Genomic DNA, 23,656 nt, shown 5'->3' with positions numbered 1-23,656 from the left:
GATAGTTAACTACCGTTTGATATATACAACTTAAAAAAAAAAAAAACTTCAACAATAGTCAACTACTAAAACTAAGACATGATACATAATTGAGTTTTGCAACTAAGACATGATAAATGAATCATGAAACCCAAACTAATATTTTTATAAGAGGAGGAAGTTGAAGGGGTAAGTTAGTCATTTGAGAGTTCATATGACTAAGTTAAAGTTGTATGATATCCGTTGTTGCAAATCGAAACGAACTGAGCCGTTTTCAAACTGTAGTCATTTCCAAGTCTCTTACTCTCTATCTCGATCGATCAATTCTACAGTGAGAAATCAAAATGCAGCATTTCGCGGATTTGCAAAACAGTTCAGAATTCGGTGACCCAGATTCATCCACCAATGCTGTTTCTTCAGCACCTAATTCCAATTTGAATCGTGACCTCTTTAACGATCTCGTCGAAATTGTCCCTCTCGTTGAATCCCTCATGGTAATTAACCATCGAAACCTTTCTCTTCCAAATTCAGGGTTAAAAATGATATATTTTTTACTTTACTGTTTTTATTTGTAACACTGAATGCTAGTAGTGAGTGTAATAAAACTTGTGCAAGTTTGAATCTTTGATTTATCAGTTTTTGTCAACTGGGTTGTTGAATTTATGATTTTAATTTTAGGATCGTAAAGCGAGCCGTTCGTTTACTCGTCGTGGTTCCATGATCTACACCAAGGCACCCGCAAGAGAATCATTGTATAAAAAGGTAGAATTTGCATTCATAGTAGGTTTATTTATGTTAAAATTTCAAGGAATTAAGGATTTATTTCCTTTTGATATAGTTTACACTATTTGGATTGATTTGGAATAATGCAGACTCATGTTTAGGGTTTGTGATACTTCATTCATACTAATATTTGTATATTTGTGCTATTCTTTTCCTATTTTCATGAATGGAAGACAAAATAAAGGTGAAAGATGAAAAATTGCAGAACTAATTCATTTCATTTTTTGAGCATGGTTTTTGTAAATTCACTGCATTATGCATATTTCTATTATCATACCATATTAAACACTTTCTGTTGCTCGGTAATTCGGCTTACATGTTCATCTAGAATCATATATTAATAGGCTGTGACAGTTATCTTTGGGAAACGCTGTGCGGATAAGTTGCTAAGTGATAGTTATTCATGTAAATGACATGTGTTTTGTGAGTGACATGACATTTTTTAAATTTTGTGTTGTTTCTTCATCCTTGCTTTGGAATGGCAATGTTTTAGTACTAGGGTGGCGCATTATATCTTGTGAAAGACATTGCTGCATTGTTGACTGTCCTGTTTTCACATTATAATGTTTGCCTGTGCAATGCATTATAACCTCTTACATACTTTGTCTTTTGATTACAATACTTTCTTTGAATTTGCAAACTTTATTATTTTATTTAAAGTGAAACCATTAGGTGTCCTTATAGGTTAGGTCAATTTGAATTGACGACGAGACTAATCCCTATTTGGCCACGGCAGCAACCCAATTATGCAGCCTCCTATCTATAAGTGCTTCATTTAGATTCGGACTTGCCTTCTTGTCCTTGGTGGTCAATGTTGCGTATCACCTTGACATACTTGGTATGGGTTGGACTATAAACTTCCTTTCCCTTAAGGATTTAGACTAGAAAAACCTCAGGAAGTTGGTTTACAGAAAGTTTTTTTTTTTTTTTTTTTTTTTTGAGGGGTAAAAGCCTACAGAAAGTTCTTTTTGTTTATAACGTGATTTTTCAATATTATTTGGTAACACAAGTGAAAGATTGCTAGGCATATTGGTATTACCCTAGACTCTGGAGATATATGATTTTGTTATTCTTAGTTTCTACTCAATAATAACATAGTATTCCTAGACTATGGAGATGTAAGATTTTTTATTCCTAGTTTCTGTTCAAAATAACAGTATTCATTTGGCTTACAAGTGACAAGAGAAACTTCACTGAATGTTTTTTGCCAACCGTATATTGTCTGTACCATATAGCACCCTAGTACTCTGCTTCTAAAAATGTTCAAAAACGATTTTACAAATGAGACTATATTGCTAAGCTAACCGTTCTCAGTGTTATTGTTATATTATTTTTGTTATTTTTTTGTTAATCTTGATCATATGGCAATCTAAAACCGTCCTTTCAAAGTAATGACTTCTTTTGTAAACTGTAATCATAATAACGTATAAGTTTGCTGTGCACAGAGCTTTATGACTGATATTTTTTGTTGTGATCACCATACTGAATCTTTAATGTGTACTTTGATAGGCAATTGATTCAAAAAGCAGGAATGTTGCTCAATCTACTCCTTCCGGGAAGATAAACGACCATGGAGCAAAAGAACAGGGAAAAAATGACAACAGTAATTTTGATGCTGATAGCTTTTCTATGTTTTCTGGAAGAACTTTTACATCAGAGAAGGACATTGAAGAGTTAGCTAAATTGAAGGAACAGGTAGAGGAACTTCAGCTGAAGTTAAGGGAGAAAGATGAACTTTTAAAGTCAGCAGAAAATTCGAGAGATCAGATGAATACTGTTAATGCAAAACTTGATGAAATGAAACACCAGGTTTCTGAAAAGGAACATTCACTAAAGTATGCTCAACAACAACTCTCTGATGCTAAGGTACTGATTTAATTATGTGTTTTCATTAATAGTTTGGCACAACTAGTTGCAAAGTCATTTACAGTCAAGCATGGTCCATCTCTCATAGTTGTCGAAAGCTCTATTCTGTAATTCTTAGTGCTAATCTATTTAGGTATGTGTTAGCGTGGAGCATGTTGAAGCTTCACATTGCAATGAGTTTAACTTTGACGTGGTCTATTGTTTTGATTGTACTCAAGATTAGTGTTTTTCTTAGACACTTTGGATATAGTTAAAAAATTTGATGTGTTGTCCTATTTCAGGCTCATACGATAAAATAGGGGGATAAAATGACCATTTCATTCAAGAGAATGTTTAGAATGTTTTCTTCTTATGCATTTACTGGTCTCTTTCCACAGATTAAACTTGCAGACAAGCAAGCTGCCCTTGAAAAGATACATTGGGAAATGATGACATCCAACAAGAAAGTGGAGAAACTTCAAGAAGAGCTAGACTCTGTGCAAGCAGATGTTTCGACATTCACGTTGCTGCTTGAAAGCTTCGCAAAAACCGACACTGCTAAATACACTGATGATTATGACACCAAGCCTTATGTTTTCAATCACGTGCCTGATATTGTGAGTTTGTTAACATTTTTCCAATTAATATGCAATACATTTGCACATGTTGCTATTTATGGTGACAATTTCAACACAACACTATGTTAATTGTGCGGAAATAACTAATCCTTGCATGTTGACCTTTTCAATGTAACATATCTGGTTTGACAGGATGATATGGATGAGATGGAATGCCAGAAAATAGAAGAAGCGAGAAAAGCTTACATTGCCGCAGTTGCTGTTTGCAATGAAAAACGAGATGAAGAATCTGTTGCTGCCGCTGCTAATGCTAGGTTACATCTTCAGTCACTACTTTTCAAATCCAAAAATTCCAACCTGTGATTTAAACTAATTCAGTTTACACGTCGGGCTATTTAGTCACTAATGGTAAAGCAATCCAGTCTGGGAAGGTGGGGTTTGTTTGTTTACATGCCTCCCTGTGAACAAAATATAAATATGTTCCATTTTATGTAACAAATCAAAAAACTAGAGCTTGTTTGACTAGGGTTAAATGTGAGTCTTTGCATTCTAGTTTTTTTCTAGTAGCTGATTCTAAGATGCAGTGGCTGTATTTGTGTTAGCCTGTTGGGGCTTCGGTTATTGTTCAAAACAGCAGCAAACTGTTACTATCATGATTCTAATTCCTGAGTTGTGTCTTCCAATTTCCCCTATGTGGCTATGTCTATGTGTGGGCGTGTATTCAAGTTGTCTTCTGGTTTCTTACTTCCATTATGTGCTCCATAGCTATGTATCGACAAGCTAAACCAGTCATCTGTATTGTTAATATTTGCGCTTTTATTTTTGTATAAATTCTGCAGTCAATTTGGTTTTTGTATACATTCTAATGAAAAGGTGAAAATGTACTTGATACTTGTTCATATTTTTACTATCTATCTATTGTAAGAGAAAAACAACAAAATTTGCTCATTTCCTTGCTGTAAAATAACCTTGAACGACTCTTGAAAGCGAACATTGATAGTACCTTCAAGTATGTGATCAAGGGTGAAAGTCACTAGTTTTATTGTGACCACCAATACTTTTAGTTATGTCTGTTGAAATTTCATTTCACTACTTATTTTAATGTTGATATATCATCAAACTAAAAGATAAATTCCGTCTACAGTAAAACTAAAGAGGAGTTGAAATCATAAATTAAGAACTATATGTATACATGTTAGAGTCATGTAACCCCTTTCGTACCAGAAAAAGAAGAATCATTCAACCTTTGGATTAAAACAAACAAATTAAGAACTTAAAAATAAAAGAAAATTTTCCTGGACAAACTCAATTCTAATGAGGAAAGGGACAGTAATACATGTAGAGTTTAGGTTAACTTTTGAAGCAAGGCAAGGATGAAACTGAAAGAAGTTCTGAACAATTCTCTGTATGGATTTGCCTATTATGAACTCGAGCTGTATTTAGTATATACATATAGCAGCAACTGTATAAATAGATGAATCGAGTTATGTAAATTCAATAAATTGAAAAAGGCAATGAGAAACGTTAAGTGAAATTGTCCAAGCTGTTAGTACTTTTCAGAAGAATTAGAACTTCTTGATTATGTGATTTCAAGAAAAAGAATTGATTTTCTAAGACCTGTTTCAAAAAGTTTAAAAACTTTTGGTGATATTTGTTGTTGTGGTGGTTGTATTAATTAAAAGTATTTTAGAAGAATTCTTCTTGGGTTTGAGAAATCGAACTTTTGACGCCTCTTAGAGGTGGGGAGATTTTTTGCAAAATTATTGCACTGAAGTGCTTGTTGTTTTGTTAATGATTTAGGAAATCCTTTGGAATGTGCATTAGGATATCCTGATTCCTTCATGTTTTAACAAAGTGTACTTAATCAAGTGGTTCATGAAGGAAAAGAAAGGACCTGTTGCCACAACAATGAAGACCAACTATAATCTAAAAATGAACTGAACATATAAAATAGCAATGCAGGTATTTTCCTCAGCTCCCAGATATATGTCAGAACGAGTTAGATTTTACAGATAGGGAAATCATGGCGAAGGGACAAACAAACATCACTTCTACAATGCTATCAAACAAGTAGTAGATATGCAAATTGATCATCATAATAGTTCAAAGAACACATGCAACAAAACTTCAACAACCAAGTGCATGTTTTGAAATTCATTTTAGAGATCTTCCAATTTGTCTGGGCCAGAGTTTAAGCTCTCTCTAAGTCTAACCTCATATCTAAACATACTAGTATAAATTACAATAATCAAAACAACGAAATGTGAATGTTCAGCAAGATATTATGCTTAACTTTCTCCTCCTATCATCCAACACAACCCTCTTTGATTCCCCCATCAATTCCAAGCCCTTTTTCGCGGCACCTTTGTTCAGCCCAGCCAAACCCACGGAATTATCACAACAAACCATTTCACTCAAAGCCAAACTTGAATTATCAACGTCATCTTCAACTTTTCCAGATTTCTTCTTGGCAACTAATTCTTTCTTAGCAGAACCACTGTTTCTAACAGTAGCATCCGTCTTAGAACTCTTTGGAGTTTTCCCATTAATTTTTCCGTTTCCTTTGGCTTCATTGGGTCCATTATTGCCCCAAACATTTTTGAAAAGTCCAAACGTTTTTTTGTCACAGGATTTAGTATAATTGTCACTGGTTTCAAACTTCTTGTGAACCTTCTGCTTCAGTTGTTCGCTGGTAGGGTCAACATGCGGCGATTTCTTCACGAAATTGGGAAATGCGGCTGTGTCCTTCTGCTTCTTTAGGTGATGTTGACCTTCTGGTTTAGGCATTTGCGTTGGAGTTCCAATCCCTTCCCAATCTAACCTGTTTTGCAACGAAAAACCACCATCTAGTACTTGAGAAAATGTAACAATAAAGTTCTATATATGTTTGACCATTATTATATATGACTTCAATTTTGATAGTGTAAAATAACATCATCGACAAATCACAAAACTAGTTATAAAACGTTTTGAATATGGCAATAATGACTGATTAACAATATTTTTTTTTAAATAGACAACTGATGATTATGATTGACTGATAGTATAAGATTGACTTACACAGGGAAAGCAAATGAACCAGTACTGCCTTCAGATTGAAAAGAGTTCCTTGATTCTGCAAATGACATCTCATAGTCTTCAATTCCCTCAACCTGCATAAAGCATATTTTAATTAGTCATAATTCTCTTATTATATCAAAGATTATGACGCGGCATTGCGGCCGCGATTTAAAACCTTAGTTGCAACACTTGAACACAGACATGAAAAAGGTCAAAGGTTGTGTGTGGTAGGGTACCTCTTTATAAGGGGTTATTCTACAATCTTGATCTTTTTGGTCAGTATCATGATAATTTGTATTCGATCTTTTGTTATTAATGTTGATGTTGCTAGCTTGATCTGCATCCTCATCATATTTCACCTGCTTTTGAGTCATGTAAAGTAACAAAAACAAATTTTTAACCAAGATCATTCAACATTTTTTATTATCAATGCTATGGTATCATACGAGAATGTAACAGTTTAGCTAGGTGAACAATTTCCTAATAAAATGGAAATAGCTACATACCTGAAGCTTCAAAGGCCTTGCAAATTTATGCACACAGCCTTTGTCATCTTTCACCACGTCAAACGGTCCATCTTTATCAAAGCAGAATACTATATAATCTTCATCCGGAAAAAATGACCTACTTGATTCATCAAACTTGTTCACAGTTGGAACACCATTTTTGTCATCAACCATCGGTTTGTCGTTTCTCTGTCTCTTGTTGCATTTTGTGCTTTTCTGTGAGGAATTGTTTTTGTGGAAACTACTATTAAAGCTTTCTTCTTTTCTCTTGTCAAATGTTTTCTTTCTCACTATCACTCGAGGTGATGAAGCCATTTCGTCAGCATCTGCGGAGAGATTAGAAAATCAAGAAAAAAAAATATTAAAAGTGGTTTTTAGATATATAGTAGATAGATAAACATACATACAAGGAGATGAGAAACAAATAAGTAGTCCTAAACAACCGAGGAAAACTAACAAATGATTAAAAGCGAATGTTTGTCCTTTTCTATCTTTTTTAACCAAAAAATATTTGTACTTTTCTAATGTACTTTAGATGTGACGATAATTGACTAAATATAATAAAGAAAGAAAAAAGAGACAAAGCATACTTGAAGGAAGCCTGCATGGCAAGAAACATGATGTGATCCATCTAGCAAGCCAAGCCATTGTGGTTATTTTTGTGTGTGATTTGTTTAGATCTTTGTGAGGATAGTGTTGTAGATCTTGGTAGTAAAAAAGAGACTGTTATTATAGAAGAAAATATGAGTAGAAGAAGGATCATAAGGAGGGAATTTACCATCTGAATTCGGAAATTTTTCACGGGGATTACGGTATTTAACGTAATTAATTATGAATGTTATTATGCATGTAAGAGGTGAGAAATTTGTGGCAAAAACCAGCTGTATTATTTATTTGCTATCGATCAAGAGTTGAAAATAAAAGACAAAAACCAAAGGATTAGGACATGATATATGCCATTATTTTAATGTCATTATTTTAATTGTTACACTTTTTTTTTTGGTGGAAAATTGTTACACTTTATTATGAAGATATTTTTTTTAAATAGACAAAATGATAAAACCATTATAAACTCACACACATGTACTAGTGAAAGAGCCGGGAGTCGAACCCCTCTCGTTGTGTTTGGGTTAACAATTTCTTTATTTTTACAGCTAGGACTTGTGAACTATGAAGATTTTAATTGTTAGTACACTAAAATAAAATGATGCTTAAATTACGACTAGATTTCTAATCATTTGGACCTTGAATTCTTCATCAAACGTTTCATTATTTAGTACTAAATAAATATTGTATCATGGTTCCTAAAAAAGGAGATTATATATTTGCAATCAATCGAGAATCGGAATATGTTACCAAAAAAAAAAATCGAGAATCGGAATAAAAAGGACATGATATATGTCGGTGTGATACTAATCTTCATTTGTGTTTATCTTTCTCGTGAATGAAATGATAGATAAATACGGAAAATATGAACTAAAAAAAATGATGCGTAGATTACTTGACTAGATGTCTAATAATTCGGACCTTGAATTCCTCCTCAAATGTCTCAGTATTCAATAATAAATAATCAAGAGTTGAAAATAAAAATAAAACTAAGAAAAAGACATGATATATGCCATTACTTTAATTATTTAATTAATATGCAATTATTTTAATTGTTACACTGTTTATATGAAATTTTTTATTTGTTACACTAAAATGTTGCATAAATTACGACTAGATTTCAAACAATTTGGATCTTGAATTCTTCATCTTCTTCATCAAACGTCTTATTATTGCTAATAACTAAAAAATGTATTATGATTGCTTAAAAAGGAGATTATTTATTTACCATCGATAGAGAATAGGAAATTAAAAAAATGATACAAGTCATTGTGAAACTAATTTTTTATTGGGAAATGCTAACCGGTGCCCCCGGGGCATTGGTTAAAGATATGAAAAAGGAAATTATATAGTAGTTAATGCATTGAAATTGTGTAATTAATTTATAATAAAGTCAAAAGCAGTTTCCTTTTATGATAATAATTCTCATTTATGGTATATTTAACTAGTGCCCCAGGAGCACCGGTTAGCAGGACCCTTTTTTATTTTTTATAGGGATTGTTAAACACAGCAATGAAATCTTTCAAAAACTATTCTTTTATACTTGTGCCTATTTATCACACATTAATGAAATCTTTCAAAAACTTTTCTTTTATACTTGTGCCTATTTATCACATTAATGAAATCTTTAAAAAAAATCACTTTTTTTTGGTGGCTGAGGTTTGAAACCTTGCATATATTATGCATTGTCCCTACCAATTAAGTTAAGTTCACGATAACAAAAAAAATCACATTACTGAAATAATATATAAATGGACCAAACTTGAATTAAAAAAAAAATGGTAGATTACTTGAGGTCTAATAGTCCGGACCTTCCCTTAAAAAAAATCATAATTCGAACCTTGATTCCTCCTTACGGGTCCGTTTGATGGTCAGGATAGGGAGACAGAATATGATACATTAATCATATGCTGCTTAAATCTCATGTTTGATTCACCAAAGGGATAGGATAAAATAAATCATTTTCCTATCCTATCCTGACTTTCCTTTGTAATTTCTATCCTGAGTATAAGCTGGGTTAGAAATTATCCTGATGGGATTAGAAGATCATTCCTTATTTATTAGCTTGATATTCTTCCATGTTTAAAATACTGTCATTTTTAAAATATTGATAGCATGTATTTTCTATTATAATTAATAACATGTCATTTTTACAATATTTATGAGAGCAATTTTTTCATTTAATTACAATGATATCCTGTTTGTTATCATGTGTGCATCAAACACATGATAGGATTAATGCTTATCATGTCTTTATCATATCCTATCTCTATCCAGCTTTATATCATATCATGCCTCTCTCCTATCATGACCATCAAACGGACCCTACATGTCTTACTATAAATAAATAATGCATTATAGTTAGTGAAAAAGAAATCAAACAATTAAGCAAAAGTTGTTAATGGGAATATGATGCTCGAACCCCGATCCCTACATATATAATATGATATCCCTCTACCAATTTATGGACATAAGACATCTAAATGATGCTTGCTACTATAAACTGAGGTTGAAATGTTTAAATTGATTAATCAATAATTTGGATAAAACAATCGGGTATGAATTGTATGTTTCAAAGGCTTCATAAGTGACTTGTTTCCCGAAAAAATAACTTGAATAAAATAGTGCAAAAAGAATTTAAGCTAATGTGTCATAATTGTTACATGTATGATTTTTATGATAAACATTTAAGTATTTTGTCAAAAGATAAACATATAAGTATTCTTATTTTTAGTTAGAAGATATAAAAAATGTTAAACTTATTTTTTATTATAAAAGGTAAAATTTTATTAATCGATTAATGACAAACAATTGTCGCATGTGTGAATTGTACGCTCCAATTAGGGGTGAGAATAGGCTAGGCCGAGCTAGGCTTTGCAAGGTCTGAGCCTGACCTGTCAAATTTTTTGAAGGCCTAAGTCTGGCCTGCGGCCTGTCATAGGCTTACTTTTTAGGCCTGAGTCTGGCCTTCTGAAAGCCTGATACGGCCTGCTAGCCTGTTTAAAGGCCTATTTCATACGAACATCTTTAAATAAGTATTGCAATCTAAGTTTAAATAGACTAGCGAACTAATATATCAGTTAGATTAAACTCTCTTTTGATAATCAACATGAGTTTTTAGGGAATTTGACTATATATTGTATCATTTTTCAATTCTAGTTTATAATAATACATTTAAATATACAAAAAAATTAATGTATACTAATAAGCTTAAATTACTGAAAAAGTTAACAAATTTTTATTTTAATTCAAAGTACAAAATATAATATAAAAATAAATAATATTATTCATATTTACTTAAATAGGCAGGCCTAATATGCCTAAGAGTCTTTTTAAATGACATGTGGCCTGACCTTTTAAGTTAAATAGGCTTTTAAAAAAGCCTAGGCCTTCTCTGTTTAAGAAAAAAGCCTGGCCTGGCCTGACCTATTCCCATCCCTAGCTCCAATGATACTATTTAGTGGCTCATTTTGAGAAAAACAACGTAAAAACGATAAAGTGTGCAAAAATTATAATTGTTCGTCTTTTCATATCAAAGACATGACTAAAAACCTATTCAGTATATATTAATTTTAAAGGAAATACTGACAAGTGTTCTAAGAACTTTTGTTAAAGAGTGTTCTAAGATCATTTGTTAAAAAATTTAAAATAAAAACTTTAACTTAAATTTTTTGCATTAAACACAGTTGAAACAACAAAAAGTAATTTTTTAATACTTAAATTTCATCAATCTTTTCTTATTTTAAATTCTTAACCAGTATTTTAAGGATATTTGTTAGTATAACCCTAATTTTAATATGAAGTAAACTCATACGAGTTTCTTTAGTCGACATGAGGTGAAAACCCGAATTTAACAACTCACGCATTCTCCCAGTGAGCTAAAAAACTCATTTTTGATGACATTTTCAAAGTTTATATACACCTGTCCAGAAATGTTAGGTTGTTTTCTTGAGAGTCACATTTCACATAGAATCCTTTTTGTTTGCAATTTGCAGTGCATACTATACGAAGAAAACGTTAAAAATAATAATTAAAGTTGGTCATTTTGTTTTGCTATAGTTTGCGTCAAATAATTAAAATCTGAATATGTGACAGCTACGTACGGTACACATACATCATCATGAAATGATAAGTGAACACAAAATATTAGACACAAATACAACACCATGGACAGTTTAGCCATTTTAACCATAAAACAGGGGTAGTTTTGTAAAATCCCAACATCCCATCTTCTTCTCTCATCTTCTCTGCCTTCTCTCAGTTTCTCCTCACCACCACTTTCCTCTTCACCACCACTGTCCTCCTCCGTCGTCCATCCTCCTCACCACCACTGTCCTCCACCGTCATCGCCCTCACCACCGTACCCTCTATCCTCAACCACCATCGTCCTCACCGCCATCGATCTGTTCGATCTTCTCTCTGTCACACCGCGGCCGGCGACATCCTCTTCTCCCTCACACCACCAGCGATTCGTTCAGATCAGAACAATCACGCCGGTGACAACCTTCTCAGCAACATCGCCTCCTTAATCTTCTGTGCAGATCGGCAAATAACGACAGCGGTGAGACGACTGATGACCGGATCTGAGACGAAGGAAGACCACTGGAGTGAGAGACTGGAAGATGACAGTTGTGGTGGTGTTGTTGCAGTTGGAGCATGAATGACAGGATGAAGAAAAAAAAAACGGGTTCTGTACAGAGGGAGATGGTGGTGCAAGGAAGAGAAGAAAAGGAATTAAAATAAATAAATGTATTAAGCAACAGTAGAATACACATATGGTGTCGTATATGTGTCCAGTTTTTTGTGTCTATTTATCATATCTGCATTGAAAATTGAGCAAGCGAGTGAGAGAGTTGTGTGAATCAGAAATCAGAAAAAAAGCAATTGATGGGTTGGGCAATAGCTCTACACGGCGGCGCCGGCGACATCCCATATTCACTTCCACCGGAACGCCGTCAACCACGCGAAGAAGCTCTCCGTCACTGCCTCCAAATTGGTGTCAAAGCTCTCAAATCCAACATGGCCCCTCTAGACGTCGTTGAACTTGTTGTATGTATTCATCATTCACAATATTTATCACTTTCAAAGCACAAACACTCCACAGTTTAGGCTTGTCCCGGTGACACCGACACGACACCAACACATATAATTACATTAAACTATATGATTTTCTCGAATTATTAGCAGTGTCGTCGTGTCACTGTTTGTGTATGTATCCATGTTTCATAGCTCTCTTCTGTTTTGAATGTGATTCTTATAAGTTATAATAATCATTGTTCATAGGTTCGTGAGTTGGAGAATATTCCACACTTCAATGCTGGTAGAGGTTCTGTTCTTACCAACAAAGGCACGGTTGAAATGGAAGCTTCTATAATGGATGGAAATACTATGAAATGTGGTGCTGTGTTTGGTCTTACTACTGTTGTGAATGCCGTTTCTTTGGCTCGTTTGGTTATGGAAAATACGCCTCATATTTATTTGGCTTTTGATGGTGCTGAGGATTTTGCAAGACAACAAGTTGGTTTATTTCTTTTCTCAACTCATTTTCAAGTTTCTGCATTTAAGACATGTTTGGATTGATTTATTATTTGAGTTTACCTACTGTCGTAATCATTTTAGATATTGTTTGTGAGAACTTATAGAAATAATTTAGGACATGTTCATAAGTTGTTTTCAGGTTATTTCCATAAGCTCTTCAGGATTGTTTATGCAAACAGTTTAGAGCTTATATATTATGGAGACTGTTTGACTCTGTGTTATCTCTTGTTGTAGAAATGACTTTTACATTAGCACTTATTGATACATGTTTATGTTACAAGCGCTTAATTAAATTATATATCCAAACAAAACTTTAATATAATGTTTTACTATAACCAATGTCTTCAATCACTATACTGGTTGCAATCGCGTTGTGAAACTTGATATTGTTGAGAATGCGATTAATCAAATGTGGCTCATGTGGCCTTAATTGCGATCACATCGCAGTTACGTCACAGAGACATAAAAACCCTGACCCTTAAATGCAGAAATAATGTATATAGAAATACATATGTTTCTAGTTTGATACCTTGTGAAAAATAAATATCTTTAGAGAAGTTCATTATTCAATAGGCTTTGTTTGAAAAAAAACTAGTCACCTTGAATTACTGGTGAATTTGTAAATAATGATCATAGTTTGTGGCTCATTTTCATTCATGATCATGTAGCCTTATTTTGCAGGGGGTTGAGACTGTAGATACAAGCCATTTCATTACTCCAGAAAATATTGAAAGGCTAAATCAGGCAAAAGAAGCAAATAGGGTCCAGGTATATAACTTTCATAGAACTAGTAGCATATATTTATGTTACATTAATCACCTTATGTATTTTTTCCCTTCTCCTATGATATTGAATTTACGTATATTCCTCACAAATATATAGATTGATTATACCCAACCAATCCAAAATGATCCTACCAAGAGTGAAACAGAAACACCAGTTGCTAATGGTGATAGTCAACTCGGAACTGTTGGATGTGTAGCTGTTGATAGTAATGGAAATCTAGCTTCTGCAACATCAACCGGTGGATTAGTGAACAAGATGGTTGGTCGGATTGGCGACACGCCACTCATAGGTGCTGGAACATATGCCAATGAATTTTTTGCAGTTTCTGCAACAGGAAAAGGGGAAGCAATAATTCGCGGGACAGTAGCAAGAGATGTGGCTGCAATGATGGAATTCAAAGGTCTTTCTCTAAAGGAAGCTGCTGATTGTGTTGTACATGAGCGTACACCAAAGGGTACTCTTGGTTTGGTTGCTGTGTCTGCTGCTGGAGAAGTTGCAATGCCTTATAATACAACAGGAATGTTTAGAGCTTGTGCTACTGAAGATGGGTATTCTGAGGTTGCAATTTGGCCAGATACTAAAATTGAGTGATTTTTAGACCTTTATGATTTCCAAACTTAATTTTATTATGACATTTAATGTTGATGATTCATGTATGGTTATATCATCAGGAAATCTATTTAATTGTAAAGGTACGTATTGTTGTTTGGTCCCTGCGCATAGTCTTCTTTAGGGCCTCATTTTTAATTTGTAGGTAGACGAGATGACAATAGCCATTGAAAACTCAAACCCATAAGTGGAGAAGCTAGGGTTCAAACTCCTTTCATGACATCAAACCTAACAATTTGGACATTTTATCAGTTGAGCTAGGACATATGGATTGTGGGTCCAAGTATGCCATGTAGGATTTAACAATCACTTAGTTTTTTCTCTCCAATGCTAGAACTTAACACATTTCCTATTTTACTTTATGTAGACCCCTCATATTTCTTCTCATTTTCCATTATACCTCTTCTCTCTCCTTTTTTTACTTTTTATGATGCAGTCACTGCTTGCTAGATCGTGTTCCACTAGGAGAATTGTTCTCCACAGTGTCATCCAACTCATTGATCTCCAATGCATATAACATAGAAATATTTTCTTGTTTGCTAAGAACACTAAGAAAGAATGGGTGCTGGAGATGGGTGCTAAGAACACAGAGAAATATCTTAGGGTCTCATTTTACACGACCTTGCTTGCTAGTATAGTTTGTCATATAAATCAATGTTTAAAATGTCACTTATTTTAAAATATGTGCCTATATACACATAATTATATCAATGCTACTATTTCTATTGAGAAATGAACATAATCCCTAGTGGCAATTATTTCTTTTAGGCAAAGAGAAGTTGAATACTCTTATGTATATTATAAAGCACCATGATTATTCTAGCACAGATCAGGTCACGAAGCACCTTGATTATGTACATTACAAAGTTCACGGTAGTATAGTTGCCTTTTCCATTTGGAGGGGAACAATATTCATTCTTTGCATGTTATAAGTTATAATTCATTCATTGCGTTGTAATTATCAGTCGTTTTATTTCTCTCTTTTTTTTTTTTGGGTATAATGTCAAAATTTCCTTATTATTTTTTATGACATTTCGGATTTGTATATCTAGAAATGAGAGGGTTGTTAGGTAGTTTTCTTGCAAATGCATACCATACGAAAGAAAACGTTAAGAATAGAAAGTTGGTTGTTTTGTTTTGTTTTACAGTCCGTTAAATTACTATTTTTGAGAGAAGTCTACGTGAAATTATTATTAAAATCTGAACTAACTGCACTTTCTTCTGTTTATTAATCATTTAAACGTAGACTATTCAAAACACATACATCATCTTTGAAAATTGAGCAAGCAAGCGAGATAGTTGTTGTGTGAGTCAGAAATCAGAATCAGAAAAAACCAACTGATGGGCTGGGCAGTAGCACTACACGGCGGCGCTGGCGTCCCATGTTCACTTCCACCGGAAGCCCGTCAGCCACGCGAAGAAGCTCTCCGTCATTGCCTCCAGATCGGTGTCAAAGCTCTCAAATCCAACATGGCCCCTCTAGACGTCATTGAACTTGTTGTATGTATTCATCATGATCATAATATTTATCATTTTCTTTTATGAAAACTTGGTATCCGGTCTAAGGAACAATTAACCCAGAGGTCTAATCCTACCGTCTATTTGAACTTTCTTCTGTTTTGAATGCGATTCTCATAATAATCATTGTTCATAGGTTCGTGAGTTGGAGAATATTCCACAATTCAATGCTGGTAGAGGTTCTGTTCTTACCAACAAAGGCACGGTTGAAATGGAAGCTTCTATAATGGATGGAAATACTATGAAATGCGGTGCTGTTTCTGGTCTTAGCACTGTTGTCAATGCTGTTTCTTTGGCTCGTTTGGTTATGGATAATACTCCTCATATTTATCTAGCTTTTGATGGAGCTGAGGATTTTGCAAGACAACAAGTTGGTTTATTTCTTTTCCAATCTCATTTTCTTAAGTTTTCCCTTGTAGGATTTGTTTGGATTCACTTATTTAAGTTTATTCACTAACATAACCATTTTGGATACTGTTTGTGGGAACTTATAGAAATAACTTACGACATGTTCATAAGATGTTTCCAGCTTATTTCCATGAGCTCTCGAGGATATGTTATATGGAAACAGTTTGACTTTATGTTATTTCTTGTTGTAGAAGTGACTTGTACATAAACACTTATTGATACATGTTTATGTCATACGCGTTTAGTTAAGTTATTTATCCAAACAAAACTTTAATATAATAACATAACAACGTTATTGTATAACCAATGTTTTCAATCACGATAGTGGTTGCAGTCGCGTTAAGATACTTTATTGTTATTGTTGAGATGTGATCAATCAAACGTGGCTCATGTGGCCTTGATTACGATTGCAATACACATTGAAATCGCAGAGACGTAAAAACTCGGACCTCTAAGTGCAGAAAGAATGCATAAAGAAATACATAGGTTTCTGAGAAGGAGCATACATGTGGATTTCATCGTGAAGAAACTAGTCACCTTGAATTGCTGGTGGATTTCTAAATAATGATCGTAGTTTATGGCTCATTTTCATTCATGATCATATATCCTTATTTTGCAGGGGGTTGAGACTGTAGATACAAGCCATTTCATTACTCCAGAAAATATTGAAAGGCTAAATCAGGCAAAAGAAGCAAATAGGGTCCAGGTATATAACTTTCATAGTACTAGTAGCAAATTTATGTTACATTAGTCACCTAATGTGTTTTTTCCCCTTCTCCTATCATATTGAATAACTTATATTCTTCACAAATATATAGATTGATTATACCCAACCAATCCAAAATGATATTACCAAGAGTGAAACAGAAACACCATTTGCTAATGGTGATAGTCATCTTGGAACTGTTGGATGTGTAGCTGTTGATAGCTACGGAAATCTAGCTTCAGCAACATCAACTGGTGGATTAGTGAACAAAATGGTTGGTCGAATTGGCGACACGCCACTCATAGGTGCTGGAACATATGCCAACGAATTATGTGCAGTTTCTGCAACAGGGATAGGCGAAGCACTAATACGCGGGACAGTAGCAAGAGACGTGGCTGCAATGATGGAATTCAAAGGTCTTTCTCTAAAGGAAGCTGCTGATTGTGTTGTACACGAGCGCATACCAATGGGCACTGTTGGTTTAGTTGCTGTGTCTGCTGCTGGAGAAGTTGCAATGCCTTATAATACACCAGGAATGTTTAGAGCTTGTGCTACTGAAGATGGGTATTCTGAAGTTGCAATTTGGTCAGACGCTATAATTGAGTGATTTTTAGACCTTTATGATTTCCAAACTTAATTTTGTTATGACATTTTATGTTGATGATACATGTATGGTTATATCATAAGGAAATCTATTTGATTGTCGAGGTACATATTGTTGTTTGGTCGCGCATAGTCTTCTTTAGGGCCTCATTTTTTTTATTTTTAGGTAGACGAAATGACAATTGTCATTGAAAACTCACACACATAAGTGGAGGAGCCGGGGTTCAAACCCCGTTCTTGATGTCCAACCTAACAATTTTGATATTTTACCAATTGAGTTAGACATGTGGACTCTTTAGGGTCTCATTTTACATGACCTTGCTTGCTAGTATAGTTTGTCATATAAATTAATGTTTAAAATGTCACTTATTTTAAAATATGTGCCTATATACACACAAAATTATATCAATGAAACTATTTTTTTTGAGAAATAAACATAATCCCTAGTGGCAACTATTTCTTTTTGGAAAAGAGAAGTTGAATACTCTTATGTACATTATAAAGCACCTTGATTATTCTATCACAGATGAGGTCATCAAGCACCATGATTATGTACATTATAAAGTTTACGGTAGTATATTTTGCCTTTTCCATTTGGAGGGGAACAATATTCATTCTTTGTATGTTACTTATAATTATAACTCATTCATTGCGTTGCGTGTTGTAATTATCTGTCGTTTTATTTCTCTAACCACTGGCTAAAATAACTTGATTTGGTAATGATGCCATATAACAAGATTAATTTTAATAGACTAAGACATTGACTTAAAAGGTGTAGAAAACCACTATCTTCCACAATTCCTAACCACTTAAACTTCACATGCGTGACAGAACCACTTCCATTTTGTTAATGAAATTGTCCTACTTGAGAATAATAACCACCTGCCACCATAAAGTTAAAGAACTCTCTAATTATGTCTGATTAATTAGTCATGTACCAGAGTAACTAAGAACAAAAGATACCACTAAAGAGAAAGAGTGGCATTTCAAGTTACCTTAAAGCATAAAAGATGATATATTAAATTGACAACAAAACATATAAAGTTGATACAAGTCTACACGATTATGTTATTATTATCATGTATAGATTAAAACCGAAGATTTGAAAGTGCTAACATGTGCAAAGTCATTGTCTTGCTGCTGTGGTAATTTACTTTCTCCTACGTTTTGGTTTTCCCTTGATCCTTGTCTTGTTTCCCACCAGATCTGGATCTCTTCCACAACATCTCTCTCCAAATTTCTCATTCACCTAATTCATCTTTATGTCTGTTTTCTTTTTCTTATCAATTTCCTACCTCTAAATTTCTGAGACCGGATCATCCTGCCCTACAAGCTCCACACCAGGGGATACAAGAGAGTGAAAGAAGAAAAATAAGTGTGAAAAAGGGAAAAAAGTAAAAGTGTGAGAGAGATAAAGAGAAAGACAAATGGATTATGGATCCTTTCCTGCAAATGCAAGAAATAGGAATCACAATATCATGTATTGATCATAATCATTCATTAGTCCAAAACCGTTAAGTGATGAATGGACTGTTCATATTTTAAGCTCAGTACATCAAGTTAAAAAAACTAATAATTTTAATGAATTGTCTGATCTTCATCTCACAAATGATTAATCAATTTGACTGATAGAGTAATATTTTGACTGCAGTGAATCCATTTTTTTTTAATCAAAAACTCCAACATGGTAATCCAAACATAAGCAAATGATGTTAATTTCTTAAAAGGACTTTCACACCCAATCGAAATATCGATGGCTTTGGCCTAGTAAATAATGATCTGTTCAACTGGCAACAGGAAGTAACTATAAGATTTCATTAACTCGTAACAAGAGGAAGAAGAGAAGAAAAAAATTGTTTCCAATCGATTACATTGCTATTTGAAAGAACTGATAAATTATTACAAATTTTTCTAAAGAACAATCATTCTACTACTTGCAGAAGGGGAAAAGATATCCCCACCAGCCAAAAATGGATTTTCCAACATCTCTTCGCCTAATGCATATCGATTTTCTATTGTATAAGAAATCATTTTGTTCTCTTTCAATAGTGGTTTAAAAGAAAAGCAAGTGAAGAAAAGAGAAGGGTAAAGGAGAAAAAATCCCTACCAGTCAAAAATTTCTACTTCTTACTCTGCTGCAAGGCAATCACCACAGATCAAGAGTTTAAAATAATCTGAGATTGCACAATCCATCAGAAATCTAGAAGTAGTGCATTTCAACTCAGGACACAATCTTGAAGATGAGGGAGACTTTGATTTATGTACTTGTCCCACAGTGGCTTATACCTGCCTATAGCTACCTTTAGCCATGGCTTCATATTCCCATTGAAATGAATGACTGCCGCACTTTCAATAAGGCGGTTGTCAATATTTAGGTCATAACCCAATCCTAGAACATGCCATCTTCTGTCAAGTGGCTCTGTCAAACCATAAAAACACAGAAGAGCAGGAGGAAGTGTCCCCAACTTCCAGAGTGTACCATCGGCATTCTGCTCCTGCCAATAGTGATATCTTGCGGTCACATTAGCCTTCCTCCATGCCACCAAGTCAAAAACGTTCATACCAAATGCCCATGCGCATGCCTGTGGATCAAACCTCGAGCTTATAATTGAATTTGAGAAGTTGAGATACTTGTAATACCGATGAAATGCTTCAAGACAAGTTTCAACTGCACCATTCACATTTCCATGCAAATCCAGTGAGAAAAGAGGGGTCAGATCTTTCTGGACAACAAGATCATCATCCAGGAAAACAACCTTCTCAAGTTGTGGATAAATCTCGGGGATATAAAACCGAAGATGATTCAATAAATACAAATACTTTGGATTCCGCATTTTCGGTTCAGCGTTTACATCTTGATATAGCCCAAAGTAGAAGGTTCGTGAGTCAGGATTGTGGAGCTGCTTGACAGTTGGAGAATAAGATTCATTCAACCAATGGAACTCCTCAATGTTTTGTACCTCTACAGTAGCTCCTTTAAAGTCATTACTAAGGAACCATGCTTGCATTGCTCCGTAATTGATTCCATTGGTGACAATGTGAAAGACCAACTGCTTCGGATGATCGGCATTGTAGACGGTTGAGTTAACAACTACAGATGTTGCCAGTACATTATCAGAAAATATGCAGAAATGATATAGATTGTTGTCTGTGAGCCTTGGGGAGTTTTTCCTCTCATCTGAGAGTTCCTGCAGGGATGGCACCTTTAGCCAGTCGGAGACAAGTTTCACATTCAGGCAATGGAGACTCTTGGGTAGTGCTTCAGCTGCTAGTTGACCAAACACAGCGCTTTGAACTGTTGCTGCATTGGCACGCTCTTCAAGAGCATGAATATGTGATTTCATGGTCACTATTGTAGTTGCAATGTCATAATGGATATCTTGTGCCTTAAAAATTAGAGAAGTAAGGCTTTTAATAATTGGCTCTGCCTCTTCCAGGGTAACAGGCTCCCCAGACATGGCAGCTTTTGAGAGCAAAAGCTGGCAACTTCTGATCTTTGAGCTAAGCTGCCAGGCAAGGTGAAGATTATTGTGTTCTTTGGCAATGACCACATAAGCTTTGGCCAGAATCATTTGTTGCGCTAACTGCCGAGAAAATGATGTTACACTTAAAATTTCTTCAGTAAAATTCAAACTCTCTTTGGCAAAATGGTCAACTCTTGCATTTCTCTCCTGCAAAGGAAAGTCACTTGTTCTGTAAGCACTCATAATTTTGGGAACAAAGGACTAATTTTAAATTTAATGACAGACAGTGATAACAACCAAATAAAAGAATAATGACAGAAATTCAGTCATATTGGTTGCAAAACATAACCATCACAAGAGTGTGAATGATTGAAGCACTAATAGCTACAAATATGCCTCTTCTAGTAGCTGGGGTTTATACAAGTGGATAATTGTCTGAGACTCTGAGATCTCTCACATTTAAGTAGGAATTTGTGATACTTTCCACATACACCAGTTAGTAACCAAGACCCGTTTTTTTACACTCACAGATTATCTAGTCATACTTAGGCACGTGTACTACTATACGACGACCGACCAATCACTCAATTTTTGTTTAACTATCATCCTGAAACTTAGTATGCACTTCAATATTTCACAGTATCATTTATGCATATGGACACAAATTCGTATAATTATCACTATATTTTTTAAGAAACTTTCTGGAAAACATGTCATGGTTTTAGAAATTTTACTGAATGTTTGATGACAAAAAAGAAACTGAGAGACGAACGCTATAATACCAGATCACAAAAACAGATTTAACAAACACAATAACTTAACAGTTGCTACAGAATGATTAAAAGAAGATAATTTTTGCAATGTAACTGGATTTCAGAAAATAGGTCAAATGAGCTGGAGAACATGATCACAAAGACAATCAAATAGGCAACAAATCTATGTTGAAAAATAGAATAGATATAGAAACAATTTCTAAAGATGGGGTGTTCTGCATATGAAAGTTGCAAACTTGCAAAAAAAAAATAGGGTGTTCTGTTTCCCATTCTAGTAACCTAAAAGACATTATGTTCCTATATTTTGTTTAGCTACCGTCCTACCCTGTTTCAATAGGTTTGAAACAGAAATTCCAGTAAAACCCACTAGAAACAAAAATGAACACTATGAATTGAGATCTCAAGATACATTACTATTGCAACCTATGTGGCTCCTCTTAACTAAAGCCTCAGTGACCAAGTAGACGCGATCCATTTTCGATTTAATTGAAGGGCGGATAGACCTTTATGTTAGAGAAAAATGTCATCTTGCATCAACCATGAATCTAGTTCACACTATTAATCAACTATTTGAAGAAAAAAATGGTTCATCTGCACCCCCTTCTACCTTTCCAGCAGCACCGGAGTCATTCGATTAATGTAACGGCTGAAATCTAATACTTCTAATACTCTCAGCCGTTACATTAACCAGATGACTTTAACTTATGCACAGGATCAACACACTTTTTGATCCTGAACTAAAATAACTATAATATTAAATCACAAGGCCAATAAATTGGGATCTCCTAAAAGGGTTTTACGATGAGACAGTAGAGTAATGAAGAAATTGAGAGGAAGTGGTAACTTACGAGTAAAGAATATTGAAGTGGATCTTGGTGATGATTATGTTGAATAATGAAGAGAACGGAAGCGAGAATGAAGAAGAAAGCGAGAAGAAGGCAGATCCAATAAGATAACCTCCGCCGTACCGGGCGCCGATAATCGGCAGCCCGTCGTCGCATTTTCTGAATTTCACTTCACCACAGCAATCCAATCAATTTTGATGGATGTTGGTTCAATCAATCTCACTAGTATTGTTCAAAACTGTGAAATGAAATGATTGATTATTTTTGTTGGTGATGATGATTGTGAGAAATACAAGAAAAGACCCAGAGAAGAGAATTAGTTAAATTAATTAGGAGAAAGAAAGAGATATATGAGCTGCGGCTTGGTCTATTCCTATTCTGTAAGAACTCTCAATTCAATCAAACAAACTAAGAAAGGGAACCATATGCCTTGCTGTTTGCTCTTCACTGTTTATTTTCTTTTATTTAATTAATACTAAAATATAAAATTATTTTTTTAGGGAAAAAAATAAAATTGATGTTTGAGAATTGCTCTTCTCCCCTTTGTTTTTGCTCACTCCCGTGTTACCTAAGTTAACTCACGCTAGAAAAAAAATGTCTGACTGAATACACCTACATGAGTTAATTCACGTTCGGTTTTTTTTTTTTTTATGGGAATGGACAATTCTACATGGGAGAAGAGCAATTTAATTCATGCACAATTTGATGACTCGCAATTTTATTGAAGATAAATTAGTCCTTTATTATAATGAGACAAATATATTATAGATTACTTTGATAATTTTTTATAAGAATTAAATTGGGTTTTGAAATTCCTAAAAAGATATTGCGATTTAAGCATCTAGCGATCACTTACAAACATCTCAAATTACTGAAAGTATTTTATTTGATAGTCAATTACCGCTCATTTTACTTTTTAAACCGGTTAAATTAATTTAAAAAGTGATGAACGTAGGTTAACTATTGTTCGACAACAAATGGTAATTAATTATCTTTCGAAATGTTTTTTTTAGATGTGTGTGATCAATTGTTAGATGTTCAAAGAGCAA

The 23,656-nt window shown here is 34.2% G+C and overlaps 5 protein-coding genes across 6 annotated transcripts; 3 read left to right on the top strand and 2 right to left on the bottom strand.

Annotated features, from left to right (window-relative positions):
• The first annotated feature begins 226 nt into the window (after window positions 1-226).
• Window positions 227-4,086, top strand: MPB2C (movement protein binding protein 2C). Its single transcript, XM_085731362.1, has 5 exons — window positions 227-473; window positions 658-741; window positions 2,272-2,628; window positions 3,006-3,224; window positions 3,378-4,086. Exons 1-5 carry the CDS (start codon window positions 324-326, stop codon window positions 3,546-3,548), a joined length of 981 nt encoding a protein of 326 aa, XP_085587488.1. The 5' UTR covers window positions 227-323; the 3' UTR covers window positions 3,549-4,086.
• A 1,292-nt stretch (window positions 4,087-5,378) lies between these two features.
• LOC146902012 (uncharacterized) lies at window positions 5,379-7,066 on the bottom strand. Its single transcript, XM_085737098.1, has 4 exons — window positions 6,752-7,066; window positions 6,482-6,604; window positions 6,246-6,337; window positions 5,379-6,006 (listed from the first exon to the last, which is right to left on the bottom strand). The coding sequence occupies exons 1-4, from the start codon at window positions 7,064-7,066 to the stop codon at window positions 5,457-5,459; spliced, it is 1,080 nt and encodes a 359-aa protein (XP_085593224.1). The 3' UTR covers window positions 5,379-5,456.
• Window positions 7,067-11,627: 4,561 nt separating this feature from the next.
• On the top strand, window positions 11,628-14,388 carry LOC146902011 (isoaspartyl peptidase/L-asparaginase-like). The gene is made up of 4 exons (XM_085738916.1): window positions 11,628-12,406; window positions 12,641-12,874; window positions 13,577-13,663; window positions 13,778-14,388. Exons 1-4 carry the CDS (start codon window positions 12,245-12,247, stop codon window positions 14,270-14,272), a joined length of 978 nt encoding a protein of 325 aa, XP_085595042.1. The 5' UTR covers window positions 11,628-12,244; the 3' UTR covers window positions 14,273-14,388.
• Window positions 13,577-17,633, top strand: LOC146902010 (isoaspartyl peptidase/L-asparaginase-like). 2 transcript variants are annotated; one of them, XM_085738918.1, is made up of 5 exons: window positions 13,577-13,663; window positions 15,537-15,790; window positions 15,945-16,178; window positions 16,836-16,922; window positions 17,035-17,633. In XM_085738918.1, exons 2-5 carry the CDS (start codon window positions 15,632-15,634, stop codon window positions 17,527-17,529), a joined length of 975 nt encoding a protein of 324 aa, XP_085595044.1. In that variant the 5' UTR covers window positions 13,577-13,663; window positions 15,537-15,631; the 3' UTR covers window positions 17,530-17,633. The 2 variants fall into 2 exon arrangements, with proteins under 2 accessions (XP_085595044.1, XP_085595043.1); XM_085738917.1 differs by lacking the exon at window positions 13,577-13,663 and adding an exon at window positions 14,100-14,239.
• Window positions 17,634-19,313: 1,680 nt separating this feature from the next.
• On the bottom strand, window positions 19,314-23,004 carry GAUT11 (galacturonosyltransferase 11). The gene is made up of 2 exons (XM_085738915.1): window positions 22,611-23,004; window positions 19,314-21,196 (listed from the first exon to the last, which is right to left on the bottom strand). The coding sequence occupies exons 1-2, from the start codon at window positions 22,761-22,763 to the stop codon at window positions 19,742-19,744; spliced, it is 1,608 nt and encodes a 535-aa protein (XP_085595041.1). The 5' UTR covers window positions 22,764-23,004; the 3' UTR covers window positions 19,314-19,741.
• Window positions 23,005-23,656: the final 652 nt, after the last annotated feature.

The sequence above is a fragment of the Medicago sativa genome, chromosome 8 (assembly GCF_051527215.1).
Source record: "Medicago sativa cultivar Bolivia chromosome 8, Bolivia_mono, whole genome shotgun sequence".
NCBI lineage: Eukaryota > Viridiplantae > Streptophyta > Magnoliopsida > Fabales > Fabaceae > Medicago > Medicago sativa.
Note: the sequence above shows the minus strand (reverse complement) of the source record. Positions and strands in the feature narration are given on the sequence as shown.

What these genes read in the sequence shown, in the direction of transcription:
- MPB2C (XM_085731362.1), top strand. Translation starts at nt 324, where the DNA reads ATGCAGCATTTCGCGGATTTGCAAAACAGTTCAGAATTCGGTGACCCA. An exon ending in CTCTCGTTGAATCCCTCATG is followed by an intron (nt 474 to 657) that starts GTAATTAACCAT and finishes TTTTAATTTTAG; the next exon opens with GATCGTAAAGCGAGCCGTTC. An exon ending in GAGAATCATTGTATAAAAAG is followed by an intron (nt 742 to 2,271) that starts GTAGAATTTGCA and finishes GTACTTTGATAG; the next exon opens with GCAATTGATTCAAAAAGCAG.
- LOC146902012 (XM_085737098.1), bottom strand. Translation starts at nt 7,066, where the DNA reads ATGGCTTCATCACCTCGAGTGATAGTGAGAAAGAAAACATTTGACAAG. An exon ending in CAAGGCCTTTGAAGCTTCAG is followed by an intron (nt 6,605 to 6,751) that starts GTATGTAGCTAT and finishes ACTCAAAAGCAG; the next exon opens with GTGAAATATGATGAGGATGC. An exon ending in GGTTCATTTGCTTTCCCTGT is followed by an intron (nt 6,007 to 6,245) that starts GTAAGTCAATCT and finishes GTTGCAAAACAG; the next exon opens with GTTAGATTGGGAAGGGATTG.
- GAUT11 (XM_085738915.1), bottom strand. Translation starts at nt 22,763, where the DNA reads ATGCGACGACGGGCTGCCGATTATCGGCGCCCGGTACGGCGGAGGTTA. An exon ending in CACTTCAATATTCTTTACTC is followed by an intron (nt 21,197 to 22,610) that starts GTAAGTTACCAC and finishes TTTCCTTTGCAG; the next exon opens with GAGAGAAATGCAAGAGTTGA.
- LOC146902010 (XM_085738918.1), top strand. Translation starts at nt 15,632, where the DNA reads ATGGGCTGGGCAGTAGCACTACACGGCGGCGCTGGCGTCCCATGTTCA. An exon ending in AGGATTTTGCAAGACAACAA is followed by an intron (nt 16,179 to 16,835) that starts GTTGGTTTATTT and finishes CTTATTTTGCAG; the next exon opens with GGGGTTGAGACTGTAGATAC. An exon ending in AAGAAGCAAATAGGGTCCAG is followed by an intron (nt 16,923 to 17,034) that starts GTATATAACTTT and finishes ACAAATATATAG; the next exon opens with ATTGATTATACCCAACCAAT.
- LOC146902011 (XM_085738916.1), top strand. Translation starts at nt 12,245, where the DNA reads ATGGGTTGGGCAATAGCTCTACACGGCGGCGCCGGCGACATCCCATAT. An exon ending in AGGATTTTGCAAGACAACAA is followed by an intron (nt 12,875 to 13,576) that starts GTTGGTTTATTT and finishes CTTATTTTGCAG; the next exon opens with GGGGTTGAGACTGTAGATAC. An exon ending in AAGAAGCAAATAGGGTCCAG is followed by an intron (nt 13,664 to 13,777) that starts GTATATAACTTT and finishes ACAAATATATAG; the next exon opens with ATTGATTATACCCAACCAAT.